Source organism: Limulus polyphemus, unplaced genomic scaffold (genome assembly GCF_000517525.1).
Source record: "Limulus polyphemus unplaced genomic scaffold, Limulus_polyphemus-2.1.2 Scaffold766, whole genome shotgun sequence".
NCBI classification, from domain to species: domain Eukaryota; kingdom Metazoa; phylum Arthropoda; class Merostomata; order Xiphosura; family Limulidae; genus Limulus; species Limulus polyphemus.
The window spans coordinates 203,787-223,327 of NW_013666376.1; the positions used below are offsets into that span (position 1 = coordinate 203,787).

The window sequence follows — 19,541 nt, forward strand, 5'->3', positions numbered from 1 at the left end:
CCCAGAAAAAAAAGCATTTTTAATTTGAACATAAAAATAACTTTGCACTTAGAGCAGTCAATACTCTTACTCCATGCATTCATAGTCAAATGTTTAGTAAAAATACTTAATTAAAAAAACCTGTTTTTTTGTGTTCAATATTTATTGAAAGCTTGCCAAATTTTGAGAAGATACACACAATATTAGTTATAATATGAAAGTTAACATTTTTCTTACACTAAAAATGTATTTCCAACAGGAAGTGACCTCCTCTTACACAAACCTATCTTGATCTTTTTCTGCCCTATAAGCATTGCTAAAAATATTTTCATGATCAGCCCATCAGTCTGTGACTACTCTCAATTTATAGTTTTGTGCCATCTATATTGGCACAGCTAGCTCCATCTACTATTCCTGCTCAATCCTCACTTCAGAGAATTGGCATATTCTAAAAGAAGAACACTGGCAAGGGTGGGAAGTACCTATAGGAAATACATTTTCCGTGTACGAAAAAATGTTAACTTCTGATACAAAAAGCTAGAATCCCACATTGCAAAGGTGAAGGTTTAGGCACACATCATAGTAAACAAGTGGAAAACATTGCCCAGAATGAACGGGTGAGCTCTGAAATGATCAAAGCACACTAGTGAGGTACTGCACTACTTCTGGAACAGGTATGCTTATCACCCTTCAAGTAGGAAATGAACCTGACATGGGTGGATATATATACACAACCTCAACCAGATACAAGGTTTTGTAACTCATCCTCAGCATTAAGAGGATGTGCACAAATGCAATTTGTTCTTATAGGTGCAAATCATACTAAAACATAAACAGATATAATTATTGAGAAACACGACCTCAACCAGACAGACAAGTTTCATAACTCATCCACAGCATTAGGAGAATGTGCACAAATTATTAGATCTGAAAGATGCAATGGGTAGTTGAATAAAATCAGTTAAATATGAGCTGGACAGATCAGGTTCATAACTCATCCATGGAATTAGGAAGTTGTGGCTCAAAAAAAAATTGTAACATAGTGTAGCACAAACATGGTGGCTAGGGCATGTGGACCGTAGTATACAAACCCACCAACACCAACAACCATAGGAACAGGGTGGCGTCATCCCGAACGAATTATTACAAGGAGGATCCCATACAAGCTGAACCTGCTCCAACAGACTATTTTATTTTTTTTATAGCTATCCATCTGGGAAATAGCATCCAGGGGAAATGGAAGGAGAAAAACCAGCTTTGACCTCTCTCACTGAGTGGATAATCATGAGTATGAATTATAAAGTAAATTACTAAATTCATTCAGGAGAAAGCCTCAATGGTCCACCACGCCAGCAACTGGTAAGGACTCCATGCTCCACTGGAAGGAAAAAAAAAATGGGGGGGGAGTAAATGTGGTGGAGAGTACAGAGGAACATCAGAGAAAGTGCAATAAATCCCCTTCTGCTTTACTCAGCAAGTCCATGAATGACGCTTTACCACTTAGTGAAACTTACTTATATCTATAAACACATACACACATATATATATATATATATATATATACACACACACATACATACCACTGGGTAAGCCACCAGTAATCTTGCAGAACACACCATCTCTACAGCCTAATGAGTTGACAAACCCAATCAGTAAGCATGACACAGGAAATGGAAGGGTTCCAGGTAATAAAAAGTGGGGAATATGAACCTCCAAAAGGAGGCAGTATGTGTCACATAACACCTTAAGAAGGGAACTGGACAAAGAAGCCAATCAGGATTAGAATGGGAATACAGGTGGGAAATGGAAGGTAAGGAAATTGGTGTGAAAGCCAATCCACCTAAAATGGTAGAATAGGTCCTAGGTAGGAAGGACCAGTTGGGATAGAGGACGACATATGAGGAATGGTAAAGGATGAGGGTAACATTAATGGCATAAATGTCTGAATGATGATGACTGCAAACAAAGAAAAAAGGAAATAGGTCTTGAGAGAGAGATGGTATATAGAAAACATAGACAGAGGTTCAAATGCAGGGCAAGAAAGAGCATAAAGGACCACATTGAGATCCCAATCAGGCAATTCAAAGGAATGTGGAGGATTCAAGACTGAATGGAGCAGAAAAAGACATGAGAAGACAAAACCAGAAGTAACGGAAGCTGTTTGACAAGGCACTCGATAGCTAAGAAATGGTACAAAGTGGACAAGCCTATTTTTAAATAACCATGTCGAAGGCATAAGGTATACCATCACTTGTGATAAATGTACATGGAAGAAGGTCTAATGGATCGAGAAAGGAAAGCTGCAACACGTGGAGTCAGTTCTTGGACAAAAACAATGGATCTGAAGACAGAATGTGGCGAAATCTGGATGAACGATGTCTGACCAAGGTCAACAGAATGAGAACCAAGAAAGAATGAAGGATAGGGGAGGTTGTATAAGTAAAGGTCAGAGCAGTGGGAATGATGGTTGCACTGGTCAAGATAGAGCGACCAGTACGGAGACACGGGGTGGTTTGGAATAAGGATATAACTCTGGAGAATAATCGAATAGAGGGTAAGCATAGATGTTAAGATCCCTCCAAACTTGACAGAATGCAACCATCCCCAGAGTTATCAGGTGAGAAATAGGAGACTAAAGGTAAGGAAGTTAGTGTTCCAGTGGGTGTCAAATAGATATGAGGAGTCTTCAGCAAGAACACACCCACCAAAAGACCTGTGAAACGAGGTATACTCCATGGGGAGAATCTTGTTGGGATGAGATCATCAATCCACCACCAGATTCATGGAGCCAGAAAAATTGCAAACAAAGACCATTAAGTAATGACTGTGGGCTCAGAAAGGAGATCCGGAATCTGAAAGCACAGAGACCTGGAACTGGTACCCCTGGCTCTGTATACCATAACCACTCTCCCACCCCCATAGAAGAGGAAGAAAGTGGGACAAAGCTCAGTGAACCTCCAAAGGCTTGAGAGTGGTGATATGAAGAAAAACTCCTTGTTCAACCAAAGACCTGAAATCTCCTAGGAGGTGAAGTAAGAACCCATACTCTCTAAAGATGATTCCATGAACAGATCTAAATCCAGAAGAGATAGAGTAAGGGACACCCCTACTATGATCTAGTCTCTGCCTGACCACTAAGCCGGGAATCTGAGAAGTTCCACTGATTTAGGAGTGTCCACTGATGTGAATGCATATGAGTCTGACCCATGGAAAGAGAGCTTCCATGGAAGCCCACATCCCCAAAGATATAGAACATCTTGAGCTGTGAGAAATGAGAGGTAAAGGACATGTAAACTGCTTGCTCCTGACCTGAAGACGGTGAAGGCTGGATCCAACTGAGGTTGGAAAGGAGACCTCCCTCCAAATGAACAGGTTATTGAGAGCAGGTAAGAATGGACTTCTCCCACTGTCATCAGGAATCCCACTGCTGTATCATGTAGGAGCAGAAGAGTGTGGTCTCTGGACAGTGAATGAGTAGAAGCAAGCAAAAACCAGTCATCCATAGAAAGAAGATTGCAAAGACTCATAGAGTGAATATGTCAGGCAGGAGTTTATTGAGATAAGAAAAGCCAGTACAATTTTACAGTTTTGATTATTTATTATAAAGTTTTGCTTTTGTTTGCACAGTGATAATTTAAATAAGGAAACTGCCTAAACATTAAATTTAGTGTGACTGGTTGACACATTTCATCTCAAGTGCACACCAGCATATTAATTTTCAAAATTTAAGTAAAAAATATAATTCTAACTAGTTCAACATCTTTTTACTCACAAGTATTTCAAAATTGATATTCCATTATTATATAACTATATTTAGTGTAGTTCACAAAGAAAAATGAAAAAATGTTAGAGCTTTAATTTATTTGCACTTCCAAGAGTCTTATTTGTAAAAATTAAATTTATAGACTTTCTTTTTTTTCTAATTTTTCTGATAAGCTGAAAACAAACAAAGTGGTTGTAGCAGTAATTTGGTTTGTTGACATATTAGCTACCCAGAACTCTCATGGGTGTCAACAAATGATCTTAATGTAAAGTTTACAAAACATGGAAAAAATGCTGCAGATCAAGGAATTTTTATTGTTTCTTTTGATGTTTGTTTCATTTTTGATAATATTTCTGTCTGTTTGAAAGCTGCAGGAATATTCTTCTGTGATGTCATATGCTTAGTCAAGTTTAACAAGTAACCTATGCAATAATTAATTTATTATTTATTGAAATTCAACTATATTTATTAGATATAAATTCATCTTGACCAAGAAAATATTCAATTTAAACTTTTTACACTTGGAAAAAAAAAGATATAAACCCTTAAAAAAATTAGATTTACCTATATTAATTACCTGAAAGATATAACCGAAGATTGCCATTTAAACACTTAAAATAAATTCTTAAATAGTTTATCACTAATAATACAGACATAAAAAAAACCAGTAAAGATGATTTAAGAGAGTTTTATACTTTACATTTTTAGTAGATAATAGATGCAAAGAAAAAGCATAAACTTTATTACCTTCATCTCGCAGATCTACATAAATACTCTTCTTTTCACTCTTTCTTTCAATGTCTACATCATGGGAAAACTTGCACTTGTCACCTTTTTTACATTGTCCTTGCTTATAAAAAGCACACAGTACAGACTTAGGGTCAATTCCTGAAATTAAAAAAAAAAGAAGTTAATATCACCTTTTTGCAAGAGATTAATGTAACTGTAGCCATGTTGAGAGTAACAAGATGAAACATTTCAACACCATAAAGTCTGATTAACACTTGATCACCTGCTTTAACTTCACCCTAGGAATATCATATTCAGTGATCTAACCATACTAAAAACACACAAATTATGAAAACTAATTTATTATTAAAGATAGCTATATACAGTATAAGAGTTAATACTTTCAGTGAGTATGTACATAATACATGCACCATATACTTGTTATACAAGTTGTTTACATTTTTTTAAGTTATAAATAAAGCTATAATGATTTAATACCTTTCACTTTTTCTTTTCAATGAGTTTTAGCTATGTAAGTAATTCCACCGTACTTATAAAGTAAATTATTGTTGGTTAAAGTCACAATGATCTACCTGATTTATGACTCTGCTGTTATATCTGCAGAACTCATATGTAATAGAATTACATTCCTTTCCAACCACCCCTGAATAAAATATTTAGATCTCACTTATGAAGAATAAATATTTACAAATACAAGTTATAAATACTGTACAACTTTAGTGTCAGACAGGAAAATAAAATACTAAAAAAATAAGTATTTAGAACCTTGAATGGGTGAAATTGTAAACCTGATACTCTGTACTTAAGTAATTATCTTTTTTTATATACAAAAAAAGACTAATACTCAAAAATTCCTTACTTATGTCAGGATTTCAATGTCAGGGAATTGTATCCCTAAAAGTAGAAAGCAAAGAGGTTTCATCTTCAAACACACTTAAGATTGTATATCAAGAGCAATATTAACAATGTAGGATACATCATGATGTATTTCAGTTTCTACATAATACACAAAGTATAAAAAATCATAATACTTCTGGAAAGTATTTAACCTTTTTCTGAATCACTCAGTTTCAAAGGTTCAACTTGTGTTGTTACTTTGAATTTCTCAGAAATAAAATCTTAAGAACCTTTATGACCTTCTTAGACAGCCAATTCATTAACTGATCTACAGATAATGTGTATTAATAACACTTTTGTAATAATTCTTAAATTTTACAGTTAACTTAAATATAAACTCATATGTTTTTAATACTTTTAACCCTCACATTCCCATATTCTCCTGCTCATTTTATACCAGTTCAGAGCAAGGAAAAACAAAAACAATCAAATTATTTGTATTTATATGTTTACAAGAACATGCCATATCAACTTTCTTAAGATAACACGTACAGAGGTGGTTAGGTGATGAATAATATGTCGTGTATTTGTTATGTCACTGGAAAGACACACAACAATGGGAATATACAAATTGCAGAATTTCTTGCTTACACTCTCAATTTAATTACACAGAAATAACTTACAGGAAAGCTGATCTAATCTAGTGTTTTTAGTAGTATTATGACTCAGGTAAAATTAAAATAATAAACCTTTTCACCCCACAGAAAAATTCTGCAATATTAACTTCATTGTCCACAAGCAAGGAAAGGTTATAGGAAAATCCTATTTCATAATATGAAGAATAGAGTGTTGTACCTTTCTCAACTTTCTGTGTTGTTACAGGTTTGAATATCAAGTTCAGGTCCTCAACTTCCTTCTTCTTCTCATCTTTCTTTCCTACTTGCTGATCTACCTGAGGTAATGTTAGTAGAGTCGAGTGTAACTACGCTTCACGAAGAACACTGACCACTGATAATTTGAACCATTTTTATCGCTAACTTAAATAAACACAGCATACTATTTCATTGATTAAGTATATGAATCAACATTAAAAAGATGTTTAGAGTTTTATAATATTCAAAACATATTACTTAGAAAGAAATAATAAAGAAAATGTGACGGCTGTTGGGATGAAAATGACACAATTTATGAATATCTGACTTTTAAATAAAGTGCTTATAAGATTATTGCATGGAAGCATCATTTTGCAAAGCCCTACATACTCTATTGTTTTTCTTCCAACTTTACTACATATACTGCTGATAATCATAATGAAATGACAGAAAGTTAAAGACATGTAAAAAAGCCAAATAGTTGGCTTTACATTGCCCATTTTTGTTTATAAATTGCAAACTTTTCTGTTGATACTTTAAAATTATAACAGTGGTAAAAACTAAGGAAGCCTTGAAAGTCATACTTGTGTGTGTACTTTCTTATAGCAAAGCCACATCGTGCTATCTGCTGTGTTTGCCAAGGGGAATTGAACCCCTGATTTTAGTGTTGTAAATCCGAAGACTTACTGCTAGAATATCTTGTTATAGTGTAATATTTTGAATTCTAATGCACTGCCTTCACTCATGGAAGTTATAAGAAATGATCACACCTTTTCAGCATGATGTTGAATTATGCACCTCGTATCCAGCAGTAAATTAAAATAAATAACACCTAGAATTTGCCTTGACCATACCAAAACTGAAAATTCAATACAATTAATCTATTTAGAATATGTTTATGATGGTGTGCAAACAACCAATTATACTGCAAATTAGTGAATTTCTCACCTCAACAAAGTGTTTGGTTAATATTTTGACTATTTAGATGATTTACATCCAAATTAGATTAGTTGTTTGGGGAGGTTGCTGAAGAGCACATGACAACAAAGCAATTAGAAATTTGGAATGTCACATTACTTTCCAACAGGGGGGTCAGTTGTATGAATTGCACATGTCACTGTCAGAGTTGTTACTACAAGTTGAAAGTGGTAAACAGGTACATACAAATATTTACAAAAACAATTAACCTATGGGACAGATATGGAACATTCCATTTCATCATTTGACAGTCCAGTTACTTATGAATATGCATAGTTCCAAGAAGTTACCTTAAAGTTAATTGTACCTCAACAAACGTGATTGCTGATTGGTTGGATTGCTTCTGAATGAGAAAAACTAGATATTTTGGGTTTTTTAAGTAGGAAGCAAATGGTTGAAAGACAAGAATCACGAAGATGGGCAATTGTCATAACTGACTGTCCATTGCACCTGTCACTAACAGGGGGAGTATATACATCTTTATCAACAGTAAAATCTAACATTTTGTGATTTTAGACAAATTTTGAAAGTGACACAGTGTAAGTGCTGAAGTTTAAAATGCATAAATTTTAAATAATTCCACCAACAAAATCTGAGTCTTTTGTTTATCAAAATCCATTTAAAGTTGTCATTTCATTTTCTTTTTTTCAAGGTTGGAAAGTTGATCATTACGTATGTAATAAAGTTACAATTAGGAGCATTTTTTAATAAGGCCAGTTTGAAGATTCCTCTCTTTATGAACCAAAACTTTCAAAAAATGTCACTTTATTTGACCTTTGGATGGAATAATTCATTTAGTTTAGAAAGTAGTTTAGTTCAAAATGTGTAGTGATAACAAATGTCTTCAAACTTATGGCTGAAGTAAATGATGAAATTAGGCAATGAACCTCAAAAATTTGTCTCTCACAACAGTCACATAAGGCAATGTATTGATCATGTACTGGCCACAGGGTCAGTCCCCATTTTTATTTTTCACTCATTCATATAAAAAAATTGAAAAAAATTATCACTTTTTTTTTTGCATGGCACATTTATTGATAACTTCAAACATTTCAAATTTAATGAAGCATCAAAGTACATTCTCTGTAGTTGTTACAATTTTTAAGGTTAAACTGTCAACAATACTACACAGTGACATCAGCAATCAGAATCTAGCCAATCGTCCTCTATAATTATTGGCAATTGATGATTTCCAATTGTGACATGATCGGTAAAACAGTAATATTATGTTTTTTTTTGGCTTGTGCAGTCTGCAAAGTTGGACTGAAAAGTGTTTGCACTAACAAGCAGTAAGATAAATTCTCCAAACAAATTAAAAGTTTGCAATTTTTACTTGTTGTTTTTGGAAAGTGTTGACAAAAAACTTGTATGTACATGTTTCAAATGTGCGAGTCTTAATGCAGGCTCGATGTCATATATTAAAAGTAAAAAAAGTAGCATTCTGATTGAAAAAAAGTAGTTATCTTTATAAAGGTTCAAATAATTACTCTATATTTCAAATTTTATAAATTATATTATATATATATATCAATTCCCTTACACTGATACAAAACGTTTAAATATTGCACAAAGTGATGCCATTCTTATTACTGAAAGTGCATTTATGTTGAATACATGGGCATTCATAGTGATGATATTTGTGGATTGTACATGACTAACAAGTGTTTGTAAACTTGTGAAGGTCCATTCATGGTTTGTCATAAGTTTTGCTCGGTTATGAAACGCTTAGATCAATTTAGGTGGAGTCGAACTTTTAATTGCTCTTTTGATTTTAAGGGGCCACACGGGCTACCTAGCAGACATTTTTTATGGGCCTGCCAGCATTATGGGGGCCTTTGGCTCCCTGACTTCCACTAATTTTGAGCCCTGTATTAACCAAAATGGTATCAGACACATTGAAAACATTCCTCAGCGGGATGTTACATATAATAACTGTTATATTTCAACTGGCGTTTTATATACACTGCCAATTAACAAAGCTTAACAGCCTTTTTGTATTTCCAGCTCCAATGGTTTATAATTTGGGTTCTTTTCTTATCGGCATAGCTCCAGTCATGCTTTGAGTGTGACCTATTTGAAAAAAACTTATGCTGTGTCTCACTGACCTAAAATGTGGTAAAGAAATACTCAATAACTTGATGATGGCCACAAGCACCACAGATTTGCAAAAATGGAAGATGATGAATTTTTTGTGCAAAAATTTCAACATTTTCAGACCATAACATTATATACAGTTTAACTACTATCCTATACAACCAATAAATGTAGTAAGTGGCTATATTCATGCATATTGACTGTTAAACCTACAGAACCCTACATAATTCTAAATTTCTTTCAAATGTAGCACTGAACTGATAACAAGTTTGATAATTATTGAAATTGCCAGTCATGTTTAGTAGTATCTCTCCTCCAACAATTTCATTATCAACACATTCGTAGCCACTAATGCTGTAATCATAGGTATCAAAACTGGAAAAAAAAAAAATATATATATATATATAATAATGCTAAGCTACTACGATACATAGGCACTGAAACTAAGAAAAAAAAATATATATATATATAATAAATATGTGAAGCTACTACAATACAATGTTAGAGATTAACTTTTGTGATTAATTGAGCACATTGTAGCTATTTGAAATTATGACAAATAAAGACCTTTCTGACTAGTGTTAACAGAGAGCACCACTCATCCACAAAAACACAACACAATATGGCATCCTTCACATCCATATTCCTATTCTAGTATAAAGTTTATTTACAAGTATAATGCGAAATAAATTTTATCTTCTTAAATTTATTTATAATCTTATAAACAACTTAAAAATATATATATCATAAAGTTACATGGTGTATGAATACACAGTTTTGTAGGAATAATTAGTTATAATTAGCCAAAAATTTGACTGAACACTCAGTTTAATACATGATTACACTTGTTATCCAATCTTAACACTTAGGCCTACCTTCTTTGCACTCTGGTTTCCAAATTTTACTTGATGTTGAACTTGTTGGATGAATTTCTGATTCTTTGCACCTTTCTTATTCTTCAAGCCAAATGTTTTGTCCTGAAATTACCAAAAATAGATATATTAAGAGCTGTATAAGTGCGAGACAATAACATTCATTATGTTTGATGAAATTATGCACATTTTATCAAGAAACTTTTGAATAAGAATTAATATTTCAGAGGAAAACAGCTTTTATCAACTGCCTTCCTAAAATCTTTTTCTTCAGTTAACAAATAATTCATTGACAATATTGTGTAGTATATATGTAACAATACTGTCATTGGTAATAAAACAAAAGCAATTTCAAGCACACTATTCATCTTACTAAATAACACAAATGACCAACCAGCACCATTTGTTCAGCCCCCAGCTATTAGGTCCCAATCAGTGAGGATTCTCCATGGTACACCACCATAGCAGCTAGAAACTAATAAGTGATAAAGTTCCCTCAGAAAAAAAAAAAAGAGTTTGAAAATGTGAGTGATTAGCCTTAGTAGGTGATATCTTAAAGTGAGTTTCACAGTTTAACAGAGATCAGGAGAATAATCTGTCTTATCAAATGGTGTTCTCAAGTAATTGAATCAGTCTGTGTGGACTTTGACGAAAGGAGACACTTATTTAAAGTTTGAGATACAACTGTGGTAATCCACGAGGTAACATTAATGAATTTATAGCAGATTGTATAGTAAGAAACAGAATACAGAAAAATAATCCTTCTTGTCAATTGGATTCTAAAGTAATTGAATCAGTCTGTGTGGACTTTTGACAAAAAAAAAGATAATTATTTAGAATTTTGGATACAACTGTGATATCCTATAGTGTAAAGAATTTTTGTACATATGTTTGACTTGTTTTGAATATATTATTTAAAAATAAGTGGATTATGTGCTGTCCATTTATTGTTCAAATTTATTGCCAACAAGTCACAGACCCCTAATGTAGAAGAATCCAAGCCCACACTCGCATATCCAAAACTCTGACATTTGGCAAGCCAGCCAGGATTATAGAGTGGGAAACGGTCCTGAAAGAAGACATGAACGACAGTGGGAATAAGTAGACCTATATATGCACAATTGTAGTGGTGGCAAAAACAGTGTAGAGATTACAATCATGCTATATAACCATGTCAACAGATTTTGATAAACGGATAGAAAGAGGTGAGCACCTTGGGTTAAATGATAGTGAACTACGATAGCATGTTAAACAAGAACTAGACAGAGAAGAGGGAGAAGAGAAGAAAATGAAAGGGCTGGAAATAGAGATAAAAAATAAGAGCACAAACAGTGAAAGAAGAAAAGGAGAGAAGAAGAGCACAAACTGAAATTGCCAAGCTCACCCAACAGAAAGATGAAGGACTCAAGAATGACAATGGGGTCAGGGCCAGCCGAACCAAGCTACCCAAATTTGATGAATAGAAATATGACATGGATGCTTTCTTGGAGACATATGAAAGATTCACCATAAGTCAAAACTGGGACAAAAGTGACTGAGCAGTCTGTCTCAGCCCACTTCTCACAGGAATAGGCCTACAAATATATGCATGCATGACATCAGAAGATGCCATGAACTTATAACAAATTAAAAGTGGCATTGCTGAAACAATATGAACTTCCTGAAGAAGGTTTTCACAAGAAGTTCAGAGAAGTAAACCTGGAACTGGAGAAACTCTATTTCAGCTTAGGACACATCTATGGCAATACTTCAAAAGATGGACTGACATGGCCAAGTGTGACAATAGTTGAGGGACTGGCAGATCTACTAATACGTGAACAGTTCATGATCACATGCTCAACTGACGTGTCTGTTTCTAAAAGAGAGAGCACCAAATGATGTGGAGGAGATGATCAAGCTGATAGAACAGTATGTGGAAACCAATAGAGGGAGTGTAACTGGCAAGTCTAAAAATATCCAGATAAAGTCGAAACCAGTAGTGGTTGACCAGAAGCAAGAGGCTACTAAAGGTGACAGGAGTTTCACAGACAGAAGGGAGAAGAGATGTTATGTTTGTTATAAAATGGGACATATCACAAAAGGAGTGCAAGTCCATCACCAACAAGCAACAGCAGAAATCTTATCATAAAGCAGCTGGAGCTACCTACAAAGATAATGATGATAAAAAACAAGAAAAGAGTGACTATCACCATGGATGCAGCTGCCAGAAGAAACAGAATCAAGAAATTATGTCGGATTCACCACAAGAAGGAAGTGCCATTTCCATGATTTATCAGTGTACAATTAATGGTCAGCTGAAGTTAGCAACTAGATCAACAGTGCAAGTAGTGATTATAGCATATTACAAATATCAAGATGCACCAACAAACTACAATATGCCAATTGTAGAAGGCTATGATGGAGACATGAAAGTGAAAGTACTATGAAATACTGGGTGCAGTAATGCAGCAGTGAGAACCAGTCTAGTATTCAATAACCAGATTACAGGCAAAGTGCACCCATATGTGCTACTTGATGAGATATGAGAAAGTTTCCCATAGCAAAAATAAATGTGGATACTCCATACTGTGTAGGAGACCTTGAGGTCACATGTATGAAGGCACCAATATATGACTTGGTAATTGGAAACACACCAGGAAGTAAGAATTTGGAGGAACTAGATAAAAAGAAGACTGCTGAAGCAACTACAGTCACCAGAAGAGCTCAAGGGAAAAAGAGCAAGCAAGATAACAAGCCTCTTAAAGATCCTTCTATAAAGAAACTTTAGGACAATACCCGAAAGAAAGTCTAAACATGTAAAAGAACAATCAAATTCATCCTACTCATTCACCCTGCAAATGAGAAGGAATGTCTGATGAAGGGACTGGAGCTGAAGTAGCTGGCAGCATAAGGGAACCTACTATGCCATCCCCAGAGAACGTGGCTCCATAAGCCATCATTCCTACACAACTTGTGTGAGGAAATTAGTCATTCATACAAGCAGTAGAAGACAATACATGAACTAGGCTAGTGGCATGCAAATCTTAAGGCAGACACATGGGGAAGACAGCTTTATGTGTGAAGAGGTGTGAATTGCCTCTGAAACATTAATTTTTGATTACTGGATACTTGAAGATAGTAATAATTCAACACACCAGTTGATTATTTTACATGAAAGTAATTAATGTAACCAATGCTCATAGGTAATCAATTATATTTCATACTGATCAAGAAATTTTTAAATTCAACTGTAAATCTTGCAATAAGAAGATATTTTTTTGTCTGACCTAAAGCTAAGCAATGTAAATCTAATTCAGAGAGCCAAAGTGAGTGAAAAATAGTGCTGCCAGCAATGCAGATACCCTTTCTTTTAGCTTCTGGTCAAAGGCATTAGGAACAGAACTGGTTGACATATAAAAATCAATGCTTTCCTTAAACTGTTTGCAAGTCTTTAAAAATTTTATAAAATTTTGTTATAGCAGAGCTAACAATCTGCAAAAAGCCTTAGTTAAGTTTGAATTGTTGTGCTTTTCTGTTCACCATACTACGAACATTCATATATATATATTCCCTGAGCCGGCTGTGCTTATTAATTGCTCTTAGACTATTCGAATGTTTTTCCTTTGTGGAACTACTTGCTCATGTTCATGAAGAAAATATTGTGGATCCACCTATATGTAAAATCAGGCATGCTCGGTATGAGCTTAAATGTTAATCACCCAAATATACATTTTCAAATAGTGATAAAATAGTTATATATTACTGAATAAGATTATATGATTATATTATTTACCCTGTTAAGTGCTCTTTGAGCTTCACTGGTCACAAGATTTCACATGGACTAACACTACAGTAACAATAATACACTGTAGGATTCACTCAACCACTAAAATGAGATATCTTCTTTTCTGATTATGATAAAGCCACAATTCAAAGTGATATGAAATGCACTATATTCACTAATGCCTTTAAAATTTAGGTTATCGTAAATTTACAATTTTTGTAGTCCCTACTTAAAGTTAAAACTACTTATAGTTATAAGTTACATACTAAGAATTTCATTTTAAAATGTTGTCCAAATTTAACTTAAGTTTTAACATAACATTTGTGATGATATTGTATACACTACTTACAATTAGCATAAACAATTATTAGCTAATGTAATAAGCTAATTAGATTTCGTATTAACACTCACAGACTTGTATTAGGCTTAAGCCGTTAAGGTAAACTTAAGTTAAACTTTAACTACATTACAAGTACAAATGTTGCGCTGGTTACAATTTACATAATTCAGAATTCCAATGCCTATGTCTACGACAGTAAAATCTAAAAATGTTCTACTTCGATAATTTTTTCTTTTTTCTTCAGGTCAGCTTTCTTCCCTGGTTCGTTTGGTTTTTTCTTTGGGGGCATCACTTCACTAAAGTAAAACTTTGGGACAAGTTTACCACATCAGATTTTACAGACCCAACGTGTTGAATTCAATACTTCGCTTTTCAGTGACCTGGGTACCTAGCTACATGTGTTATCGAGCGACCTCTACAGTTTCGAACAAAGTGCCAAGCGAATCTGCAAGAAACTTCTCGTCATATTAAGAAAACAAAAAAGCACACGTATGTTTATATTCGTGTCATTGTTACTGGAATGGAATATTTTGTAAGTCTGTTAGTATTAATAGAATACAAGGTAAGAAATAGAGCGTGGCTGGCATCTTAATAGTTGTCTCTAGGCCCTGCGGTAAGTACTTAATATGATTTTAATCTTTACTGTTTAATATTGTATTACTATTAGTACTAGTAGCGCTCTGAAGTTGAAGCGTTCGTATGCCTGCAAAATGTGTAAAGCTAAAATTGTAAACAATTTTATATCGAATGCGAACCAAACTCAAAGTTGGTACTAGTGGTAGTTTTAAGTTAATTACTACAATTACAAATTATGGATTAAAGAACTTCAAAGTTCGTATGGGGTTTGGATAAATGGCTCATTTATTATTTAAGTTCATAATATTTTGTGATACAATTACATAAAATTTCGAATAGAAAGTCTTAGATTTTCGAGGCAGTATATTTTAATTTTATATTATAATATAGTTTAGTAGTAAACTTTTCAAATTCGTAGCGAATATTTGTTGAACATCTGTATGAGCACTTTTCTAAAATCTGAATTGCATTCCCTCAGATATAAATTAAATCTTCAAATTTAACCTTAAGAGTATTAATAATAGACATTAATACATAAAGCATTTAGCAGATAATGTAAAAAATATAGATATATATTAATTCTTAAAACTTGTCTCTGATTAATAATGTATTCCCGAAGAAACTGATGTTGTGACATATAACACAATTGATTAAGGATATTCATTTGAAGAATTCTAGGAAATTTCACTCATATATATTATTTTGGCATTACTGGTCATTAATAGAAAGCCAAAGGGTCAAATAGTAATGAAAATGAAAACATTTCTTAAATTGTTCAGTCACTTATTATGCTTATGCTTGGCCAAAATGCAAAGAATAATTTTCACAATAAAATGTAATTACTTAAATTTCAAGTATCTGTAAATTTTAGACAAATTTAATATAAAAACATTTTCACCATTTCAATGTTAATTTGATAAAAGATACATATATATACTGAATATGGTTGTTATAGCTTATAAAAACAATTTTCAAAATATTTTAACCATAGTATTTTTCTGATTTGAATTGTCTATAATTATACAAGACAACATATACACTCTTGTATAATTCTGAAATTTGCTATTTTTATTAAAGTTTTATTTTACTACTGTAAATAATATGATATGATGGTGGATTTGTTAATGAATCCTTCTATGCATTGGAGCCTTCTTAATCATAAAATGTTGTTTTCACTGCAAAATATTTCTGTTTTACAGGTAAATTTAAAAAATTTTAGTTCAGTTGTTCTCTTTGAAACTAAACCTCTTTTTTGAATTTTCTGACTTTGAACTTCGTAAAACTGAAGTACATTTTTAAACTTTTGAAACACTGAATCAAATGAGATTATGATTCTTATTCCATAGTATCAGCTATTATTTGTATCCTGATAAAATTGTTGTAAATAATGATAACAAAGACACCATATAAAAAATATGTTTGGAACCCCATCACAAAATCATGGTGGTGTAAAAGTTTAAAACTTTTTAAGTATGATTATTTATGCACATTGAAAGCCTTCAGTAGTTTAAAGTATTTGGCTGTGGTGAAACAAGCTAATAGAATTGGGAATCATTTTAGAGAAATTTATAACTTGAGAGTAAAAGGCTATTATACCTTATATAAGATTATGGTGAAGCCTTTTTTAAGAGTAGTATGTATAGTTTTTGTCTTGTTGCATAAAAAAATATTGATTTGCTGGAAAAAGGTGCAGAGATTAGTTATCATATTAATATGTAACTTAGAAATTTGAGCAGTGAGAGAGAGGCTTACTTAAAGATTTGAATTTGTTTTCTATGGAACATTGAAGACTTAGAGTTATTTGATTAAAGTGATTAGAATTGTTATGGACTTAGATAAATTGCTTTTGAGAAGTCTGTTTGATTTTTGGAATGATGTAGTTATTATGGAAGCTGAAATATTAAAGGTAGTTCAAACAACCTTTGATATCCCACATATTTGATTTTATATTTGTCAGTACTACTTTTTTTCATCTTTTGAAGACATATAAAACTTTGTAATAGTTTGCCTAATATTATTAGCATGAACAATTAGCTTAAATTGTGATTTACACTTCTGTTTGATAAGCTTATGATTGGAAAAAAACAGCATATTGGTTTTTATGCTCTTTTCCTTTTGTGGGTGGAGGAGTAACATTGAGGTATTCAATGGTCACTCATCTATTCAATGCAAGGTCAACCCTCCACTCAATGAGACATCCAAAACAACTATCCCAAATTAGATTTAACCATCTGCATTTACATAACCAACAAAAGTTTAAATTAAAGTGACAACAGACACTACATTACTAGGCAAGGTGATTCCACAGATTTGTATTTCATACAGAAGAGTACTTGTAAAAAATAAGATCTTGATGGGCTACCATTGCATTTAACAGCTCATCAGGCTAGCTGGGATACAACAAACACAGTAGTGATTGGAATATTATTTATATGAGAAGTTTGTTACAACAACATTTTTTATAATATGAAGTTTGTGAATGCTAGCTTAGAAAAGGCATTTCCTCCATAACAGCTGTTATACAAGTATTCATTCAGTCTAATATGTCTAGAATATTATTTCCCATCCACTCACCATATTGTCTGACTGAAAGTATATGAATGAAATCATTAGACCATGAATGCATGTAATATACCTTTAAGTCAAAAGTGCATGTAGTTTTTATATTAATTAACTCATTCAGATGGATTTTTTTAAGTTTCTAGCTTGTTATATTACCTGTTTAAAATATATTTTCAATTTTTTTCCCCTATTTCTTTTGACACAACTATATATTTAAAAGTTATTGTTTTTGGTGAAAAAACTATGAGAAGTTTCACTTTTATGATTGAACCTTTTTCTATTTACTAGTCATGTAAAATAATAAAATTGGGTCAATCTGCAATCTCTTAAAGTTGAAAAAAAGGACTTATATCTGAGACAAAAAAGAACTATTATGAGTACCAACACATGTAGCTCGAGGCTACCCAGATCCAGATGTTTTTATTATCAACTTTAATGGTTATTTTTAGAAGTCACAGGACAATAGAAAAATTCCATACATATAAAAAAAAAAAATTGCTAATATGATCCTGGCCTAGGTAGCAGTGGTATTAGACTTATCAAGTGGAAGCTGACAGATGCTCTCTCTAGAGGGCCACTGTACAGGTTTGCTCTATATTAAAACATAGCTGGCCACAGTATGATGTTTTTTATCAGATTAGACAGGACTTAAGTGTCTAAATGATCATAGTATGTATTTTCTTTCCTGGTGATACATAGCTACATTTTTTGAGTGGTCATGATACAAGTTTCATTAACAAGTGAGGCTTAACTACATCGCTTGGGTGATAATGTTATGAATTTTATTTCCTGAGGAAAAGTAATTGCAGTCCTTAGGTGTTAAGGATCTTCCCTACCTGGTTAGACATAACTGAAGTGATCATATTATAGGTTTTATTATTTAGTGTGGTACAAATTTAGTGCATTATGTAGTCATAGTATTGGATTTTTGACTTATTGAGATGTAACTGCAGTGCTTTGGTGTCATGGTAGTTCTAGTCGAAAATATGAATGTCTAGATATTTTCAAACATTTGTTATTTTTTCATAAGACTGTATAATCACTGTTTTCAGTGACTTTACTCATAAAAAATATATTTAAAGAAACTTAGCATTGGCAGTATATATATATATATATATATATGCCCCTGTAGAAGTTGTTTTTTATGCATAACATTGAGGCCTGTAGAAGCAAAAACTTTATTTTGCACTAAATCTCAATTGTTTAACATTTTAATTCTACCAAAATACTAGGGTATGAACATTTGATAATTTTTTAGACATTGTAATTTCATTAAAATTGTTAATAACTTGTCCATTACATACGATTATTTTACCCTTTTTGTAAATTAAAAAAAAAGACATAATGTGCTCATAATCTTTGAAGGATTTTCAAAATGACCAGAATTATATTTTTTTTTGTTTTCTGACAATAATTATATTTGCTCAGGCTGCAAGCTAAGAAGTGATGCATGAAATTCATTTTGCTTTTCCTTTCTTGTGTTTATGAAGAGCACTTGATTTTCAATTCTAATAAAAGTTGCCAGGTTTGTCAGCAGCTTTACTTAAGACCTCTAGATACCTACCCTGCAGGTAAATATTGAAAAACGTCACTACCACAGCAGCTGCTTGGATATTGGACATGGCAATTCTCACTAAGGTCATTAAAGAGACTGATGTCATCTTGCCGACATTCCCTGAGCCCCGACACAGTGTAGCACCTGCCGGAAATATCGGCAGCAGGTTATCAAAGAGACTTGTTGTTATTATTATACATACACAATAAATGCACACTTGGCATAATCTGACGTATTCCAAGGCACTTCCCCTGGATGTTTTTTCCCAGGCAGATTGTACTTGTCAATCTGAAAAACTTATGCGAGGCACTTCCACTATTGTTTTTGCCCTTGCAGACTGCACTTGACCGATTCATATACAATTTATGACCCTTTAGTCCTAGCCACTTATGTCTATATCACATTATCTGGCACCTTACTATGACTAATTATTCCTATATTACATACTATGATCTACAGCATATGTGGATGAATAATGCACTATCTGTTAACAATAGGCTGATTCTGAATTATCTAGACAAAATTCCTTCTCACTACTTATTTATGATGCTTCCCTATTTTGTTTTGTTGTTTTTAAGGGAAGTATTGCTCTTGTTGCTA

The 19,541-nt window shown here is 33.0% G+C and overlaps 1 protein-coding gene across 1 annotated transcript in view; it reads right to left on the bottom strand.

Moving 5' to 3' along the window:
* LOC106460414 (zinc finger CCCH domain-containing protein 15-like) overlaps positions 1-14,629 on the bottom strand; it is a 49,447-nt gene extending 34,818 nt beyond the window's left edge. Inside the window, exons 1-4 of the mRNA XM_013920108.2 lie at positions 14,466-14,629; positions 10,149-10,250; positions 6,185-6,281; positions 4,490-4,630 (exon numbers count right to left, since the gene is read on the bottom strand). Of these exons, the coding sequence (XP_013775562.1) occupies positions 4,490-4,630; positions 6,185-6,281; positions 10,149-10,250; positions 14,466-14,537 (412 nt within the window). The 5' untranslated portion in view covers positions 14,538-14,629. The remainder of the gene's footprint in view (positions 1-4,489; positions 4,631-6,184; positions 6,282-10,148; positions 10,251-14,465) is intronic.
* Positions 14,630-19,541: the final 4,912 nt, after the last annotated feature.